This window comes from Brassica rapa, chromosome A01, assembly GCF_000309985.2.
Source record: "Brassica rapa cultivar Chiifu-401-42 chromosome A01, CAAS_Brap_v3.01, whole genome shotgun sequence".
NCBI lineage: Eukaryota > Viridiplantae > Streptophyta > Magnoliopsida > Brassicales > Brassicaceae > Brassica > Brassica rapa.
Window position 1 is genome coordinate 13,828,662 of NC_024795.2, and position 18,462 is coordinate 13,847,123.

Here is an 18,462-nt window from a genome sequence, read left to right on the forward strand (position 1 = left end):
TTCTCATCTCCTTCAAACGAATTCAGCAGGATCTCCCACGCCTCTTTAGCCGAAGTACTCCCCTGAATCAGCTGAAACTGCTCTGCTTCAACAGCTCCAAAAATCACCGACAACGCCTTTGCATTAAATTTTGATGCATTGCGTTCTGCCTCTGACCAATCTTCTTTTGGCTTAGGCTTCTTCTCACCTCCTGTGACTATGGTAGGCTCCTCCCAACCAATCTCCACAGCTGTCCACGCATCTTCATTGATTCCTCGAATCATCTGCTTCATGCGAGCCTTCCAATGACCATACTGGTCCGCATTCAACACGATCGCCTTCTGCACAAAAATAATCGTGTCCATCTTCACCTTTAGGATTACACCGATAACTTAGGTGCCCTGCTCTGATACCACTTGTTAGTGCAAGATGACACAACAATAAGGCAATGCAGGAAGTAAAGCAAGAGACAAACAACTACAAGCAACCCTTAAGCTTTATTAGAAATCGCCTTCTACACTCTATTACAAGTTCTGCTTAATCAGCTTTACACAGTCTGTTACACCCTAAAAACTGCTACTGAAAGATTCCTAAGCTACCCGCTTGTGTCTCTCTTCCGTCGAGTACTTCAGCCATTGCTTCAGCACGACCCCAGAACACCTCCAAGAGCTTCTCTCTCTCTATAAGATCAGCCTCCGTGTCTCTGTCTCTATACAGACAACCCCATAGCTATCTTATAGTTATTCTCCATATTCCCGAAACCCTAGTCTCCAAGGCAACATGTATGGACATCTTCCATAACAATAACTGCAACTTTCCTTTTCTTGGAATGCACTTATTCCTCTTTCTTTAAGTCATAAACTTGCTCCTCAAGTTTATTCCTCTTTCCATATCTCCAAGATACTCCCTTGCTCTCCAAGTCTACACGACTCCAGGTCAGCATCTTGACTCCACATGGTCTTCAGCACTCACTACGACATCTGCTTCAGCAACTACGTCAGCAACTAATTCAGGGCAGACATCTTACATCTTCAGTCCTTCTTATAGTAAAATAGGCACACCATAGATAGAGTAAGTTTCTTCAGTTTTACTGATTTGGAACTTATTATTATTGCAGATCCTGGTCGAGCATTTGGAGACCTTATGCTAAGTCGGGTATAACAGATGAAATGCTAGATAGTTTGATAATTGGGAATGACTTCTAAGGGGTCGATGGACTGCCTCCCCAAACCGAGATTGAAAACTTGCCCCGTGACAAGAGTTCGAAGAAGTCATCAAGAGCTGAGATAGAGAAGTCCAGATGCAAGAGGAAATCGCAAAATCACGGGTGGATGAAACATGTAGAGCCTATGGAACCTGGAGAAGAAAATGCAGCATTTATGGGGTGTGGATTGTACTTGGGAAAGGAGAGTTCCGTGTGTATTTTTAGATTTGTGTGTTATTATGTACATGTAAGGCTTTCTTTCAACGATGTGATACTTGCGACCAAGAGTGTAAAGCCGCCTTGGATCTTTGAGCAACTTTTGTTCTGGAACACATGTATCTTTCATGCACCTTATGCAGAGAAACATGACAAATTGTAAACACAAAACCCATTACAAGGAAGCAAGAGTAAACGAACTAAACATATTTGTAAGTAAAAAAAAAAGTTTAATCAATAGTGAACCAAGAGCCATAAGATGTCCCAAAAGAGCAGGAAAAACATATTAAGGATATTTCCGGACCGGACCTGTGAGAATGTTGTAAGCTATCTTTGAAAGTTTCAAAAAGACAAGAACATATTTCCACAAATACTTTAGATTCAACATTTGGAATGACTTAGGTCATTTGATGTATTTAGACACACCTGAAGCAAAACAGAGTTGATCACATCCGACACCTGACAGCTAAACTCAATGACATACACCACGCAGGCGCAATAGCAAAACACCTTACTCTCTTCTATCAATATTCCCCAACCTATCCAAATGACGAACCACTTACAAAGCCAACATTGTAGCTATACCAGACCCGAGAGAATGTCCAGCAAGTAAAACTCGGATACTTCACCACCAATTCTTTCAAAACTTTACATTCCTCATCTTCAACAGTCCGTTGTGCACATACCCGACCACCATCAAACTTCATTTCCCTAAGCTTGTTATCTAAAAGCACAGAATATTCGCAACTCAGCCCCGGATGGCAACAACGACATCTTTATGATCAAGATATAGTATATACGCTGGAGCACGACCCTGAGTGTCTTGATAAGTCTTCTTTAGAAACAAGCAATCTTGTTTCATGATCATAAACAAGATTGCTTGATATGGGATTGCTTGTTTATCCCATATCCATATCCTTGTGGAGGCTCCCATAGAGGAATTTGGATGTCATCTTCGTAAATCGATAAGATGTAGCGGCAAAAGGCAGAAACTCTCCGACAATCTTGACTGTCCTGACCAGCAGTGTAAAGATAGCGTTTGTAATCCCAACGTGCACAGCCAAGAGAGTAACAACATTCTAGAAGAGGGCAACAACCACATAGAATCAACATGAACAGGTTGGACTCACTCATACCATCATCATATAGCTATGAAACAAAGGTATAAACTTTAATTTTCAATCCGAGAAATTTTGTAACTTTAGTACACGCTGAACTAAAATTACAAAAAGTAACCAAATTTTGTTTTTTAAGAACAAAATTATCCACTATGAACTTTTTTTTTAGTTTGTTTCTTTTATCCCATCTTGGTGAGAGCAATTTGGTCAAGGTGCAATAATTGTGTGTTGCCTTAAGTGTTTGTACTTCTGTTCCACGTTGAACAGTCTCCAGCTTTCTCCAAAGTCTTTAGACAAGACCAGCTTCAGAGCTTCCACCCCTTCTGCTAAAGCTCCATCAATCTTTTCCCACAAAACACACAGAGATGCAAAAAAAAAAAAAGAAGAGAGAGATCATTTCCTAGTGTTTGATTTAAACCACAACGTTTCAATGTCTATAAATGCTCAAAAAGACTTTTACCCGTTCACGAGCTAGCATGCTGAACTTCTGCAACAAGAACGCCTTTGGATCCATTTGTCCAGGAGGCTTCCCAATCCCTTTTAACATTAATTAATAGATGATAAGAACAACAAGAGCTCGATTTAGAACCCAAATATCAGAGAAATAATGTTAAGTTACAAGAGAGGGTCCAAACTAACCGATTCGTAGCCTTGCAAATTCCTTATTGCCTCGGAAATGGTGCATTACTGACTTTAACCTGAGAAGAACACAAGCAAGTATATACAATAACAGTTTTCAATAGATTGATTCACATATTATAATGGTCTAAGTTAAGCAAGTTACTGATGAACTCTGTTTTACACATGGCCACAGCCTATATAAAATAAAAATGTACCCGTTGTGACATCCATGGCCTCCTTTTTCTTGAAGGCGAAGAACACCACATGGCAATTGTGTGTCATCATGCACCTGCATCACCACAGCAACAATGAAATTAAGTGGCTTCTGCTGCTAAAGAGATTGTAAGAATGGGTAGGGGCCGCTTGAGAGACAGAAAGAGTAATAGGATTTACCACAAGCACACGATTGAGGGGTAACTTGTAATAAGCCGCGAGAGGTCCACTCTGATCAGTTTCAGGAGAGGTGCAGTTAGTAAGAAAAGCAATAGATTCTTATGACCCATACATCTCTTTCACACATGAAAGCTTCTTATCGACCTCTAACATGTCTATAGAGAAAACCTAACCTTGGTTAATGGATGAAACACATTCAAGAATATATGTTTTGGTACAACAAGAGACCACTTTAAATCATTCAGGTTTCATCTACTTTTCTACTCAACCTGGATCTCACAAATTTGATATGCTGCCAAGATGCAATAGTTTACACATGAATAATAGGAGAAGCAAAATTACTGATTCACCGCTCAAGTTCATGTAAGTTTGCGGCTTTGCCAGGATAACAGGGAGATCGCCCACGAAACCTGACAGAAGGACAAGACAAAATTAGAAGCCCTCCTTAATGCAAACATCAAACTAACAGAGTTATTTGTTCATACATGTTTACACAGATACCTTGTCCCATTATAGCCTTGAAATTTAGCAGGTTCATCTGAATCCCCACTGACTCAGCAAAAACATCTATCATCTCGAACCCAATCTGCAACATAGTAGCCAAACAAGAGCAGACATCTTGAGAATCGACGCAGGCAAATCCAAGTTGTTTTAATAACTTTAAGGACTAAAAAATGTGTGGGTACATTGTGTCTAGTGCCATTGTATTTGTCGCCAGGATTTCCCAATCCAAGAAAGAGCCATGGCTGCTGATGAACAGAAGTGCAGTAGCAACGCCTTGACAACTTGCCAAGCATCATTAGCTCAAAGTTGAAATCTTCTCCAAGTTTAATAAATCCCTAAACCTTTATTTCCAACAGCACGCAATCTGAAAAGAGAGACAAATTAGTGTTTTTTTTTTTTTAAATACTTCAAATTTGATTGATCTGTGTAAATATCAATGTTGAGCTATTTACATGGAACCATTCACATCCACAACACAACAGCAGAATCAGTATACTTGTGGCATAGTAAAGAAGCTAAAACTTAGTCGCAGTTCATTTCAAACAACCAACAAACTAATCATCAGCAAGAGTGGTAATCATAATATTCAAATCAAACAAAAAAAAAGCATTAAGCAGGTCAAGAGAAACATAATAGTGCAAAACAAAGACACTTCTGAAACAGCTAATAGCTAAATGATAGAACAAGCGAAAACAGAAACTAGTAACATGGCAAGGATGGAGAACACAACTATAAGTAAAGCGAGACTTCAAGAGTTAGCAACCAACCTCAAATCTCAGGAATATATCTCTATTGAACATAAATAAGGAATCAAATTGTATTTTGCAGTGGTCGAACATTTAAAAGAAACTTCAAAGGGCGATTACTTTTGATTAATAAGCCAAAACAGACAACAACAAATCAAACAATTGGATTATCAAAGAGATGATGATGATTCCGACAAACATAAAAACTAAGAAACATTACCATTGTTGTTCCATTTTCGTTGATAAATCATTCACTTGATTAGTTAGTTGTTCAGCGAAGTCACAAAAACCTTTAGGAAGAAGAAGGTGGTGGTCAGGTCTTCGGTTTCCTTTGGTTTAAAATTGAACCAAAAAGGCTTTCTTTCTTTAATGGGCTTTTAATGCATCCCAGCTCGTTGAAGAAAAGGCCCAACAGATAGCCATTAGGGTTTTAGGTATTTATAACCTAATCATCAAACAAGCCCTTGTCATTTCTCTCGTCTCGCCGCAACCTTTTCTCTGACATTCATGTGAGTACTCTTCTTCTTCTCTGTGAATTTTTATTGCTGTTAAGACCTAATCTCTAGAATTACATAGCCGTGACATCGCATTGATCGGTTTTGTCTCATTTTCAGTCTTAAGTGTCCGTCTAGCTCCTGCCACTTGTTTTGTTTCGTTTACTGTACTGATTTAATTGTTTGGTCTCCATCCTTTTGCTAGTTTCTTATCTGTTTCTATGTTAGCTTTTATTTAATGATTTCTCTTGACCTGCTTAGTGTTCTTTTTGTTTTGAATATTATGATTGTCTAACTCTTGCTGATGATTTACTATAATGTGCAGCTGAGGAGAAGAAATGAAGCACAACAATGTCATCCCCAATGGTCATTTCAAGAAGCACTGGCAGAACTATGTCAAGACTTGGTTCAACCAGCCTGCCAGGAAAACCAGGAGAAGAGTTGGTTAGTTATCAATCTTGTTCAATAACGTTATGTGCTATGTTGTATTTTACTTGAACATGTGTTTGTTTTATGCTTTACTCAGCGAGACAAAAGAAGGCTGTGAAGATCTTCCCCCGTCCCACTGCTGGACCTCTTCGCCCTGTTGTGCATGGTCAGACTCTCAAGTACAACATGAAGGTCCGAACCGGTAAAGGTTTCACTCTTGAAGAGCTCAAGGTATTTTTGTCTATCTTTTTTCTTTGTTTCCATTTCTTTGTGAGATATTTGTTTGTAATCTTTACTTGTCTTTGTCTTTAGGCTGCTGGAATCCCCAAGAAGTTGGCACCAACCATTGGTATCTCTGTTGACCATCGCCGCAAGAACAGATCTCTCGAGGGTCTTCAGTCCAATGTCCAGAGGCTCAAAACCTACAAGGCTAAGTTGGTCATCTTCCCGCGTCGTGCCAGGAAGGTCAAGGTATTACTCTCCAAACGACAATCTTCCTCTTCTTTTAGATTAGACTTTACATCTGTGCTCATGGGTTTTTATTACTTTTGAGACGACAACCCTCTAGTTAAGATTTATCTTTAAACTTTTGCTCAAGACTCTTCTTTTTCTATTTCTTTTGTGTCAGCCTGGTGATTCTACTGCTGAAGAGTTGGCCAATGCCACTCAAGTCCAAGGGGACTACATGCCTATTGTCCGTGAGAAGCATGCTACAGAGCTTGTGAAGCTGACAACTGAGATGAAATCAGTCAAGGCTTTTGACAAGATCCGTCTGGAGCGCACAAACAAGAGACATGCCGGTGCTAGAGCCAAGAGAGCTGCTGATGCTGAGAAAGAAGAGAAGAAGTGAGAGACGCACTTTATCTCTTGTCAACGTTTGAATCAGTCTTTTTTTGTGTATCAGACTCTGTTTTTGTTTCTTCAGATTTTTATCCTTCAAAGATTTTGCTGCTACTTGGTTATCTGGATTTATGGAAAAGATCGTTTTACACATCTACTATCTACTTCAAACCCATATCTTGCTCTACCATATTAAGCGTTACTTTGTAGCCTCTCTCTCTGAATCCACTTCATATGTCTACCTACCTCTTTTAAGTTAAATGAAGTATTACATTTCAACCAACATTTCCTTCTACACAATCACATTATTCGTCATTTTGTGGATTTTGGATTATTCAATTAACGTCAGTATTCACATAATTCAGATTCTTTAGCCACAAGGAGGTACGTGTCTAGATGCAAAACAAACGGTCTCTGTATTGTTTTGTTCAAGTTCCAGAAGCTATAAGGTCTTGGCGCAGGCTAGATTCGTCTTCCTCTTCAACCACCATCCATGGCAATATAGGCCCCTGTTAAAACCACATAGACATTAGCGCTCTTTTTGGATAAGATCAAAGCAGTATGCACTTGAATGTTTTGATTACCTTGCCTTCACGTATGACCTTGGGATATGGTCCTGTCATATCAACAATGGTTGATGGTTCAGCCACTCTTACACCTCCATCTACCAGAAAATCCAGACCCTGTAGAAAGAAAACGGAAAATGAGACTAGAGCAAGCAGAGAGCTTGTTTAGTCAAATAGACAGCAGCTATATATGTACCTCTGGTCCATATATGTCACCAATTATGGTTGGATCAATCATCCATTCGTTTTCTTTTGGCCCTTTCACACTGTCATTAATCATACGTATTAATTACCACTATACACAAATGTAAATGATTGGGATGAAGAAGGAACCAACCTGGTGCAAATCAGAGGGGCATCCATGGACTGTAGAATGGCTTGGCAGACAGCATCATCTGATATGCGTACACCCACATTCTTCCTCGAAGCGTATTTCACACTTGTCGTTCCATACCCTACGCATTGTTTAGGTAACTCCTTGCTTGCAGTCAAGATGAAGGTGTACTGCGCAAAACATACGCCATCATGTTAATGGACAGATGAAAACTGTTTGGATTATACAAGAGTCATGGAGTATCTCACAGGTCCAGGCAAGCATTGCTTAACAGCACGGAAAACGTTGGCATGACCATGACCATCGCCACGAGGGAACCCCATTGTATATGTGTCTATGTCCCTTAAGGAACGGCATAAGATACTAAGTGGCTGCATCATGGCAAGAAAAAAAACAAAGAGTTAGCCCACACACAAACAGGTCCATTTTGCAGCTAGTATCTATGTTCATGGTCCTGACCTTGGAAGATTCAATCTTTTTAATCCTACAGCGACAAAACAGGTTTATGTTAGGTAATAGAATCGATTCGGAAGTAAAGTACACACACTGTTTTAAGACAGAAAGGACTAACCTTCGGAGACGTTCTACAGCGGAATGGTTCTTACAGTCACAAACTATTGCATAGACTGTATCAGTGGGGATAACACCAACGGCTCCTTGTTTGAGAAGCTCAATAACAGGTTCGAGTTTCCACGAATCAGCACCTGAAGGGTCCACCTCTATTGACACAAACTCCCCCTCCTTTGTGAACCGAGGGGTAGAGTATTTGAGACGCTTAGGGCTTCTCTTTGCCGATGCCATCGCAACATTTCGCCTCCGTGGGGTGAAAGAGGCGAAGCTCGGAAGCGTTGGGATACGGCGGTGAGTTGACGGGAAAGGAAGACGCATCGCCATGAAAAGAATCCAACTTTGAGAAACAGAAGAATATACGAAAAAGGCTCATCTTTGGGCCTTAATTGGACTCTGTTATAGCCTCATAGACCATATCAATCACTTTTATCATGTTTTTTTAACTCAAAACTTTGTTTTAAAATGAAGATTATCGACAAGATGTGTAACACTACTAAAGAGTCAAGGATACAAACACTCTATTATAGCAGAGATAAATAGAACTTTGTCTTCAAGAAAAGGAGGAACCTACAAACGTCTCCTCTCTCTCACATTCATACGTTTCATCTGTCGCTTACTAGAAAGATAAGACCCTAAACCGATGATACCCGCATCAACGAGTCTGGTATCACCGCTTATCTCTACTTTCATAGCATCTTCAAGAAACCTTTGGATCTTCTCAGAGACATCTTCTTTACAGACAATAGGAATTATCATCTCCCAAGTGTCTGAATGCAATGCATCCCCATTCTTCATCACGAGCTCCACCACATCACATGCTTCTTCTACTTTCCCAAAGCTGCACAACCCTTTCACCAAACAATTAGAAACCGAGAAATGAGGAGAAAACCCATTTGATATCATCTCCTGTAGATACTTCTTGCCTTCCTCAAACATTCCTTCACCACACAATCCCCCAATCAATGTTCTATACGAGACCGAATCGGGTGAGCAACAGCTAGACGACATATCCTCGAGAACCTTCCTAGCATCCATAGCACGACCTTGTCTACAGAACCCGAGAATCATCGTGTTGTAATGAACAATATCAGGGTTGCAACCTTTTAACTTCATCCTACATAGAAGCTTATAAGCCTCTCTAAGCTGTGTCTTCCTACACAAACTATTCAACAATGTCGTGTAACTCAACCTATCAGGCACAAACCCTTTATTCAACATATCTTCAAGCAACTCCATAGCACCATTCACTTGTCCTTTCCTGCAAAACCCTTGTATCAGAATCCTATAAGACTCTACACCAGGGACAACATCTCTCTCAAGCATTTTGCCGAACAACTTGTACGCAATACTCAAGTCATCGTTCAAACAAAAGGCTCGCATCAATACGTTGTATGTTCTCGTGTTGGGCATCACCCCGTGAAGCCGGGCACTCTTGAAAAGCTCTAAAGCTTTCTGGAGATAACCTCTATGGCTTACGAGGACCTCGAGGATCCGATTCAGATGCTTGGGTTGTGGAGTGAAATTGAACTCGATCATTTTGTAAAACGTCTTGAAAGCTTTCTCAGGTAACTCTGCTTCTGCGTAGACTTTGATAAGATACGTGAAAAGCTCTCCGGTGACTGGGTAACCACTCGATCTGTGCTTGGCCAGAACGTCGTCGATGAGATTGAAGTGTCTCGAACGGCCGAGTTTGAGGATGAGGACGAGGTGAGAAGATTGAGAGTGACGGAAACTGGGATGTTGTGAGGCGTAATCGAAGATCTCTTTCGCGAGGAGAGGATCCGATTGCGAAGCTATGAGCTTTTGAACGCGGGTCGGAGACCCAAATGGTGACTTAGGGTTCCGGTTTGATACAATGGGCTCATGGGTATTGTTTTCAGATGAAGAAGAGAATAGAAAACGGGAGAATAGAGAGATTGGAGAAGTTAGGTGACGAGACACGGCGGAGGAGTTCTGGATCGGCCGGCGAATCATTGCTCTCCGTTTTTCATAGTCAACCGTTGGAAATCATGACGGCGTTTTCTGAAAAATAATATACACAGTTTTTTTACTTGAAACGCTTCTTTCAAACATTTTAGATTTAATTAAAAACTCGGTTATTTAATTTTGGGCAAATCTCTCGAACAACTTTTTTATTTATTTTTCTGTCACAAAAAAAAGTCTTCAGAATAGAAATGACGAAAATAAATTGGCCAATTCTCTCAAATAAATCTTTTTAAGTTTTTGTTACAAAAATAGACCTCAAAAACTAAAATGACCAAAATAGTTTTTTGGAGAAATTATATGTTTACCACTTTTATGGTACTACTTTTCATTTTTACCACGACTAATGAGATATTTTCAAAAATACATTCTTTATTAAGTGACAAAAAATTCTTATGCCCTTGTTATTTATATATAATAAAAAAAAAAAATAAAAAATAAAAATAAAAAATAAAAAATAAAATAAAAAATAAAAAATAAAATAAATTTTATGTTTTCAAATTATACTTTTTCAAATTCGAACTTTTTTATAATTTTTTTTTCAATTTTTTTTTATTTTTTTCTTTCAAATTTCTTTTTGAAAAACGAAAATTATGTTTGAAACTATTTTTAAAAAAAATTTATATATTTTTTAAGTATTTATATATTTATTAGAATCATAAATTTCACATTTCAAAAACTCTACCCCACCCCTCAACTCTAAACCCTAAGTCTAGATTATTTAACCCTAAGGTTATAATTGTCTTTTACCATTCATTAAAAGTGAGGGTAAAACTGGTTAGTGTAAACATGAAAAGTGGTACTACGAATGTGGTATTTGTGGCAATTTCCCTAGTTTTTTTTTATTTTGAAAACTTTAAATTTTTTTATTTTTTTTAGTTTGAAATCATATCCCAAAACCCCACTCCTCAATTTTAAACCCTAAACCTTAAACCTTAAATCATAAACTCCACCACTTAACTCTAAACTCTAATGTATAGATTAATTACCCTAAAGATATAAATGTATATTTACTTCTTTTGATAAAATATTTAAGTCTATTTTAGTCATTTTAATTTTTAAGGTTTATATTTGTGATAAAAAAAAAATTTAGGTCTATGCTAGGAAATTTCTCAAATAAATTTTACTAAAGAAGCAAAAAATCATTCTACCTAAAGAAGCAAAAAATAAGTAAAAATACAAAAAATATATATTTGAAATTCGAAAATGTTTTTTGAGACTTTTTAAAATTTTTATTTTTAATTTTTAAAAATTTTAATATTTATTTTTTATTTTAAAAAGATTTAACCCCCTTTCCAAAGTCTATGGTTAACTAACCCTAATGATATATTTATCGTTAATAAAAAAATTTGAGTCATTTCTTCCAATTGAAGAAGTTGAGAATAAAAACTTGGATTATTTGACCAAAAAAAAAACTTGGATTAAAGTCATTTGGGATCATTTCTCTTTAGTTTTGTCCATTTTCGTTTTCCTACTAAGGCCAAGTGGTAATATTTCTTGACTTGTAGATTTTAAAATTTAGCTGGAAAAAACAATCAAATAACAAAAATTTGTAGCGAATGAAGAAATAAAACTTACAAAATCATCTAAATCAGTTATTGTGATATTAATATTTTATAAGTTGACAAAAATATACTGATATATTACAAAATTTATATTAATACTATTAGAAAATTAACACAAGAAATGTGCTAAAATATTGAACATTTATTTTGGATATATTTGTTTTACACAAAAAATTTACTGATGATGTGAAACCCAAAACATAATTTTATTTATTTTATAAAAAAATTAATTTATAAAAAAATTAGTTATTAAAATGATATATTATTAGTCAATAACAAAATAATGTAAAACATTTATTTAAAGTCAATCATTCTAATTAGGGGTGGGCGCAAGGCGGATACTTGCTTTTTTTACGTATACTTGATACTTGGCTTGCCTTGAACGAATAATGAATTCTTCGACTTGTATTTGACTTGTCAGAAACGAGTATTTGTTATTTCGAATACTTGTCCAAAAATATGTTACTTGCAAGTTACTTGTCTTGTTCGATTAATTGCTACTTACAAGTATTTATTAATTACTTGAATATATATTCAAGTTTTTAAAAATTACTTGATAGATAATATTTTACGAGAAAAGATTATAAAAGTTTTTTTTATTTACTCGACTCGGTAAAAACATGAGAGTTATTTTAAACTAGTATATTTCTCGTGCTACGCACGAACATCATTTTATATGATATTGTTTTTTCCAATATATGTGTGGAATTTATAACGAAAAAGGTTAGTATCATTTTATTTATTTGAATTGTCATCACTATCACAACTAATTATCACGACACAATAAAGTGATTTAATTCATTGTGAATCTGTTATTGGCATACTTTGTTTAAGTTTATTTTTTTCTATTTTTGACCATATCTAAAGAAAAAAAATTTAAGTAGGTTAGAAGAAAAATTTCATGAAAAAAAGAAATTTAATATGATGAATTGAGCAATGAAAAGCTTGTTTTTTTTTTAGTTTCACTAACCTGAATTTTAAAACCTTCTAGCCGAATACACTTACTTCAGCCCATCGCATATTTGTATTCTCCTTTTTCTTAATACACTATAAGAATCAAATAACTTCAATTAACAAAAAGAATTTCTTCATTTTTGTTTTAAAATCATTTTGTTATCTTTGTATATATTTCTAACTTGAAATATGCAAAAAAAAGAAGATAATATTGATTGATAAAAAAAGGAAACTGAATCTAAATTAAGAGTAATCATAAACCAAAACCATGTACGAATTATTATTTTGCATCAGTCAAAACCTCAGTCCCAAAATATGAAGCGATGAAGATGAAATTATTGTGCTACTTCTTTTTTACCTGGACTGGTTTTCCATTCCAATTTCCAAGCGTCCTTCTTTCTCTGTTTATTTATATGTTTTCTTCTTCTGTCTTAATCTGTAGTTTTTAATTTAATCATTTTAAATATGAATGCCTAATAAAAAAAAATGAAGCGATGGAGAAGAAGATAAAATGTAGAAGAGAAAGAGATTGAACAAAGAACAAATTAATAGATGGAAATTTATATAAAAGGTAAAACAGTTTTAAACCTTACGTAGTGTTGAGGATCTTTTTGAACGTGGTGTCGATAATCTGAGAAAAAAATGGGAATTTTGTTATTAGGAATTTAGAAAAACGGGAATCGAAATACTTTTGTATTTTATTTAGTTTTTTTTTGTTTTAAACATATTTCATGTGTCAAAATTTGATTGGTAAAGTGACTTGTGCTTTAGTATATAAGGGATAAAATATTTGCACATAGTATAAAAAAAGAAGATGAAATTCGATAAGAAAGTATTGTTTATTTCTTACAACAAAAAAATGTTTGTTTAGGGTTTTGGTTTTTATGATTTAATTATCATGTTTTAAGTCGTAAAATAAGTAACGAGTAATATCAAAGTAAGTCGTGATTTTTTTCGTGATACTTGTTACTCGTCTTATACTTGCAAGTAGCAAAACTCAATGACTTAATACTTGACTTGGCAACAACGAGTACTTGGAAAAACGAAACGAGTACGAGTCAAGTAACGGGTATAAGACAAGTGACGAGTATTTGTGCCCAACCCTAATTCTAATTGGTAAAAAAGCAATTCCACAATTCCGTTACTAATTTTTTTTAATCCTCAATTTAAGGATTTCTTAGTATTAGGCCGAGATATTAAGGCCCAATATAGAAGGGCCCAATAAAGCTTGGTATATTACGTTGTTGTCGCAGGAAATTTCTCACTATATAAAGACTCTTTGTACACTAGGGTTTTTCTTTCTTAAAGCTTTTAGCCGTCACTGCCTCTCCTATCGTCTCCTACATCCTTGCCTCAAGCTTTCACAAAACAGCAGCCATGGCAGAACAGGTTATTTGATCTTTACCCCCTCTTCCATTGCTTCCTGTCTATTTAGTGAATCTCATGCCTTTTCTTTTGCCCATTTGCAGACTGAGAAGGCTTTTCTCAAGCAACCTAAGGTCTTCCTTAGGTAACAAACGAATCGATTTCACTCTGTGTTTAGAATTTTACTGTAGTGTATTAAATGATTTGTTGTTTCAGCTCGAAGATATCTGGAAAGGGAAAGCGACCTGGTAAGGGTGGAAACCGGTTCTCGAAGAACATCGGTTTGGGCTTCAAGACTCCTCGTGAAGCCATTCAAGGTTTGTTTCTTAGCATCTATGTGGAACTGATAGATCAATGTCCTAAGCTTTAGTGAACAACCGAACCTAATTAGTTAGATTCTCTGGTGGTTAATGTTTTTGTTTTGAACAGGAACTTACATTGACAGAAAATGTCCCTTCACCGGAACTGTCTCCATTAGAGGTCGTATCTTAGCCGGTACTTGCCACAGCGCCAAGATGCAGAGGACCATCATCGTGAGAAGGAACTACCTCCACTTTGTCAAGAAGTATCAGAGGTAACATTCTTGTATAGTTTCTTGACTTTTGTATGGATGTTAAGAAAGTATTATCCTTTTCTTTGTCAGGTACGAGAAGAGACACTCGAACATCCCTGCTCATGTCTCACCATGCTTCCGTGTCAAGGAAGGAGACCATGTCATCATCGGCCAATGCAGGTTTGGTTCTGGACCAACAACAATGTTGATTCTGATTTGTTATATGTTCGTGTGCGAAGTTTTGATTTGGTATTTTATTATTGGTGACTTTAGGCCTTTGTCCAAGACTGTGAGGTTCAATGTGTTGAAGGTGATACCAGCTGGTGCTTCTGCTTTCGCAAAGAAGGCTTTCACTGGAATGTAACAAGGGGGCTTTTCATGTTAGTTTATGTTTTTGGATGCTATTCCTCTTTTATCTATGGAGAATTTGACATTTGAATTTTCAGATATTAATGTTTTGATGCTACTCGATTTTGTTTACTTTGCTATACCATTTTCAACCAAACTTGAGATCTCGTTTTGAATATGTATTTATTTTTCTTTATCAGATCCAAATACCGGTTAAACTGATTGGTCCATCCAAATACCGGTTTGATTCCAAAGATGTTGCGACTTTTAGGATAAAATAATATCTTTATTGAAGTCATATTCATATATATACACATCAAATTAGAACGTAAATAGAGTATTAAATGTTTTTGACGTATTAAAAAATTCAACTTCATAATGAAGTGATGAAGTCTAATTTAAAGTATCTACTCTTTATACAATGTCTCAATTTAATCTCTCTTGTTTACTAACTAGATACATTCCTGAATCTCTAATAGTATATTTAGTTATATCATATCATATACATATATAGTCTGACATTTTATTACGAAAGAACCTTTAAAGCTTTGAGATAATTGGCATCTATAGGCAAAGCATATCCCTTAATTGCCCATCTACCATCGCCTAAGTCTTCATTGTTTTCGTGACTAAAATGCTCCTACTCTCTATTCCTCTTTATTCTTGGAAAGATGTTATGGCGTCTGTTGCATATGTCAGTTTAGTGGACGTGAATTCTCTATCAACTGAATGTGGACGTGAATTCTCTATCAACTGAATTGCATATTGATAACGTAACCGGCGTTTTGGTCACGCCTATTGGACAAGACGTAATTATACCTTCCTTGTTCATCTTGTTTTGTTTTTTGTTCTCAAAAACAAGCGTCGATTCACTGTACTGTCGTCATTACTAGATTGAGACTCTTCTAAACTCTATCAAACTACATCTTTAGATATTGCAAATCGCATCCATAATTTTCTTTGATTTCCTTTCATACTCAATTTCTTCGTGTTCCATACTGAAAATAATGGACTATCCCGTTCTTCCACCACGCATGTTCGCCGCCGGAAAAGAACCCATTAGAGAGCGTGTCAATTCCTACCACAAGATAAAGCAGACTGAATCGATTCTCGATGTTCTTGATTTTTAGGAAACAAAGTTTTTTCGGAAGTCAATATTTGGAAAGATTATTGCTCTCGAGGAGAACACCCTTTTCTCTGGTGCATTTGGGCAATTCATAATAGTCCGTATGCTTAAAGTTAACAAAAAATACGAGGTATGGTTTATGTTTGCCGGTCGTCCTATATGATTCTCTCTAAGAGAGTTTGCTATAGTTATTGGTCTCAATTGCGGTACGCTTCCCACGGTTTCAAGGAAGAAGAGAAAGAACCCACTTAATGTGAAACTATATTGGAATGAGCTTTTCGGGTCCTTGAAATCTGTTTCAATTGAGTTGGCCGTCGATTTGCTCAAGATACACAAGGTCAAAGATCACGACACCAGACTCAAGATTGCTTGTCTTGCAATAACCTCGTCTATTTTGCTTTCGTCCTCTCATACACCTCGTATAATCCCTGACTACGTTGAGCTTAAAGGGATTTTGATGAATTCCTAGCGTATCCTTGGAATTAAACGCCCTCAGATGCTCCTGCCCGAAAAAAAGAGAGCTGAAATACTCCTGCCCGAAACTGCCCGGATTTAGAATTAAATATATCTTTATTTAAATCAGAAAAATATTAAAAGACTATGGACCCAACAGAAACTTGCATGCATAGTTACAATCTAACCAGAGTCATTTCGCGGATTATCCAGACCCGATACATAAAATTCGGATCTGTTTCTCCATAACTTTCGAAACCTTTGTAAGACTTGGTGTAATCATAAACCTTGGTGTAACTGTGCAGAATAATAAAAATTCAACTAATAAATTGAAGTTATCCTAAATTGAACTAAGTCGTACTTTTAGATTCCACAATTGTTGTTATTGATATATTCATTGAAGTTCAAATAAAAAAGATTAGTTTATATATATAACTAGAGAAAGTATATTATGTTTATAGCTATAACTAGAGAAATAACAGAGCATATTGTAAAGAGTAATTTACATAACAACTTAGTAAAAGTAGATAAAACTTCTATGTGATAAACACACAACTAATCTTCAATGGGCCAGGCACGAGCAGTCAAGTATATGTCATTGCAGAAGTCCCAAGCTGCACAATTCCAGAAACAACGATCGCATTTCCAATGTAATCTTGATCCATTTAGGGAAACTACAAACATTGGAGGGTCTAGGTTGGAGCACCAGCAATCATGTGGCACATTAGGATCTATCCTTTCAGCCCTAGATAGAAACATGGGAGGTTTTTCGTAATTCCAATAGCCTGTGAGATCCCAACTATTGATGATTTGAAACATCTCATCATCATGTTGACGAGTAAAAGCAGGGTAGTTGTGAACAATTCCTCTACCATCAACGCTAAAGGCTAAGTTCAGCATAGCATCTACAAATTGTGCCAACACGCACCCTCTCTCACCAGCACGATGTATTTTTTCCCTTCCTTCATCAAGTAAATGGAGGAAGAAGTACTCGTTCATACCTCTCAGGTAGATGGCCTCTGGATTACCCAAACGGTTACATTTAAGCTTGAAAGTTCGAACAGCATTGACTTCGTCTACCCAGTCATTCAGGTAAATGAGATTGGCCGATCTGTAGAAGTAATCATCTCTTCCAACTTCGTTGAACCCGGGAAAAGCAATCCTTGCAGAACCAAAGTCTCGGATACTCTTCGTTGCCACCTTAGAGAGAATCTTATGAAGCATTATTGGAGGGAGAGAAGCCAAGTTCAAGTTCTCCATGTCTAATTCTGATAAAAGAAAACGGTTAATGTGTGAGAGAAATCACAAATTTGTAGAAGTGATAAACCCTTAAAATTTAATGAACCACTCACCCTAATTAAAAGAAGTGTGTCCATTTAAGTGTGATATGATGGACTCCTCGAGAAGACACGACTTCTCTCACACGCCTTTTGATTATCTACACTCGCATCTCTTGGAACTGAACTGTAACTTTGTATAACTTTAATTTATTAAGATATATAACTATATATAAGTAAGTGAAACTAAGTGATTTTAGATTGTCTAAAGTTATGAAACTAAGAAAAAGTTTAGAATTTAGATTGCATAAATATTTGAAACTATGTAAAACATAACGAAATTTAGATATTTCATTGTTATAATTTGGAATATATTTTGCAAGAGTTGATCAGTATCCAAAACTTATTATACTTAGTGGATATATTTAATTATACTGTAAGGGTGATTTGATGTGGATATAATGAAAGCAAGTAGTAGGTATACGATATATTAAATGAAAATGGTAATATTAAGATTTGAGAAAAACTTGTAATTATGGGTGATTCGATGGACTCCTCTAAAGAACATGACTTCTCTCACACGCCTTCTGACACTCGCATCTCTTGGAACTGAACTGTAACTTTGTATAACTTTAATTTATTAAGATATATAACTATATATAAGTAAGTGAAACTAAGTGATTTTAGATTGTCTAAAGTTATGAAACTAAGAAAAAGTTCAGAATTTAGATTGCATAAATATTTGAAACTATGTAAAACGTAACGAAATTTAGATATTTTATTGTTATATTTTGCAAGAGTTGATCAGTATCCAAAACGATTTG

General features: G+C 36.1%; 5 protein-coding genes across 5 annotated transcripts; 2 read left to right on the forward strand and 3 right to left on the reverse strand.

The window, feature by feature from the left end:
- Positions 1-2,525: 2,525 nt before the first annotated feature.
- On the reverse strand, positions 2,526-5,119 carry LOC103874987 (peptidyl-tRNA hydrolase, mitochondrial). The gene is made up of 9 exons (XM_009153432.3): positions 5,002-5,119; positions 4,218-4,399; positions 4,033-4,117; positions 3,874-3,941; positions 3,532-3,582; positions 3,354-3,427; positions 3,157-3,215; positions 2,978-3,054; positions 2,526-2,859 (listed from the first exon to the last, which is right to left on the reverse strand). The coding sequence occupies exons 2-9, from the start codon at positions 4,329-4,331 to the stop codon at positions 2,725-2,727; spliced, it is 663 nt and encodes a 220-aa protein (XP_009151680.1). The 5' UTR covers positions 4,332-4,399; positions 5,002-5,119; the 3' UTR covers positions 2,526-2,724.
- A 117-nt stretch (positions 5,120-5,236) lies between these two features.
- Positions 5,237-6,701, forward strand: LOC103874976 (60S ribosomal protein L13-1). Its single transcript, XM_009153420.3, has 5 exons — positions 5,237-5,290; positions 5,601-5,719; positions 5,802-5,935; positions 6,017-6,175; positions 6,333-6,701. The coding sequence occupies exons 2-5, from the start codon at positions 5,614-5,616 to the stop codon at positions 6,552-6,554; spliced, it is 621 nt and encodes a 206-aa protein (XP_009151668.1). The 5' UTR covers positions 5,237-5,290; positions 5,601-5,613; the 3' UTR covers positions 6,555-6,701.
- Positions 6,702-6,821: 120 nt separating this feature from the next.
- Positions 6,822-8,400, reverse strand: LOC103874967 (uncharacterized protein YciO). Its single transcript, XM_009153409.3, has 7 exons — positions 8,016-8,400; positions 7,904-7,928; positions 7,693-7,815; positions 7,448-7,614; positions 7,307-7,376; positions 7,129-7,227; positions 6,822-7,053 (listed from the first exon to the last, which is right to left on the reverse strand). Exons 1-7 carry the CDS (start codon positions 8,336-8,338, stop codon positions 6,973-6,975), a joined length of 888 nt encoding a protein of 295 aa, XP_009151657.1. The 5' UTR covers positions 8,339-8,400; the 3' UTR covers positions 6,822-6,972.
- A 23-nt stretch (positions 8,401-8,423) lies between these two features.
- Positions 8,424-10,179, reverse strand: LOC103874957 (pentatricopeptide repeat-containing protein At4g01400, mitochondrial). Its single transcript, XM_009153397.3, has one exon. The coding sequence runs from the start codon at positions 9,986-9,988 to the stop codon at positions 8,582-8,584; it is 1,407 nt and encodes a 468-aa protein (XP_009151645.1). The 5' UTR covers positions 9,989-10,179; the 3' UTR covers positions 8,424-8,581.
- A 3,570-nt stretch (positions 10,180-13,749) lies between these two features.
- On the forward strand, positions 13,750-14,964 carry LOC103874947 (40S ribosomal protein S11-3). Its single transcript, XM_009153388.3, has 6 exons — positions 13,750-13,905; positions 13,986-14,026; positions 14,098-14,198; positions 14,311-14,455; positions 14,525-14,614; positions 14,708-14,964. Exons 1-6 carry the CDS (start codon positions 13,894-13,896, stop codon positions 14,796-14,798), a joined length of 480 nt encoding a protein of 159 aa, XP_009151636.1. The 5' UTR covers positions 13,750-13,893; the 3' UTR covers positions 14,799-14,964.
- The last annotated feature ends 3,498 nt before the right edge of the window (positions 14,965-18,462 follow it).

Bases quoted from the DNA above. Each gene is read 5' to 3' on its own strand.
- LOC103874957 (XM_009153397.3), bottom strand. From the start codon at position 9,988: ATGATTCGCCGGCCGATCCAGAACTCCTCCGCCGTGTCTCGTCACCTA.
- LOC103874976 (XM_009153420.3), top strand. From the start codon at position 5,614: ATGAAGCACAACAATGTCATCCCCAATGGTCATTTCAAGAAGCACTGG. The intron at 5,936-6,016 runs GTATTTTTGTCT...CTTTGTCTTTAG, and splicing joins TCACTCTTGAAGAGCTCAAG to GCTGCTGGAATCCCCAAGAA. The intron at 6,176-6,332 runs GTATTACTCTCC...CTTTTGTGTCAG, and splicing joins GTCGTGCCAGGAAGGTCAAG to CCTGGTGATTCTACTGCTGA.
- LOC103874987 (XM_009153432.3), bottom strand. From the start codon at position 4,331: ATGATGCTTGGCAAGTTGTCAAGGCGTTGCTACTGCACTTCTGTTCAT. The intron at 4,118-4,217 runs GTACCCACACAT...ACTATGTTGCAG, and splicing joins ACAATGGCACTAGACACAAT to ATTGGGTTCGAGATGATAGA. The intron at 2,860-2,977 runs GTAAAAGTCTTT...TTGTGGGAAAAG, and splicing joins GCATGCTAGCTCGTGAACGG to ATTGATGGAGCTTTAGCAGA.
- LOC103874967 (XM_009153409.3), bottom strand. From the start codon at position 8,338: ATGGCGATGCGTCTTCCTTTCCCGTCAACTCACCGCCGTATCCCAACG. The intron at 7,377-7,447 runs GTTGGTTCCTTC...GATTAATGACAG, and splicing joins GCCCCTCTGATTTGCACCAG to TGTGAAAGGGCCAAAAGAAA. The intron at 7,054-7,128 runs GTAATCAAAACA...TGGTTTTAACAG, and splicing joins AGGTCATACGTGAAGGCAAG to GGGCCTATATTGCCATGGAT.
- LOC103874947 (XM_009153388.3), top strand. The intron at 14,027-14,097 runs GTAACAAACGAA...TTGTTGTTTCAG, and splicing joins CAACCTAAGGTCTTCCTTAG to CTCGAAGATATCTGGAAAGG. The intron at 14,615-14,707 runs GTTTGGTTCTGG...TGGTGACTTTAG, and splicing joins GTCATCATCGGCCAATGCAG to GCCTTTGTCCAAGACTGTGA.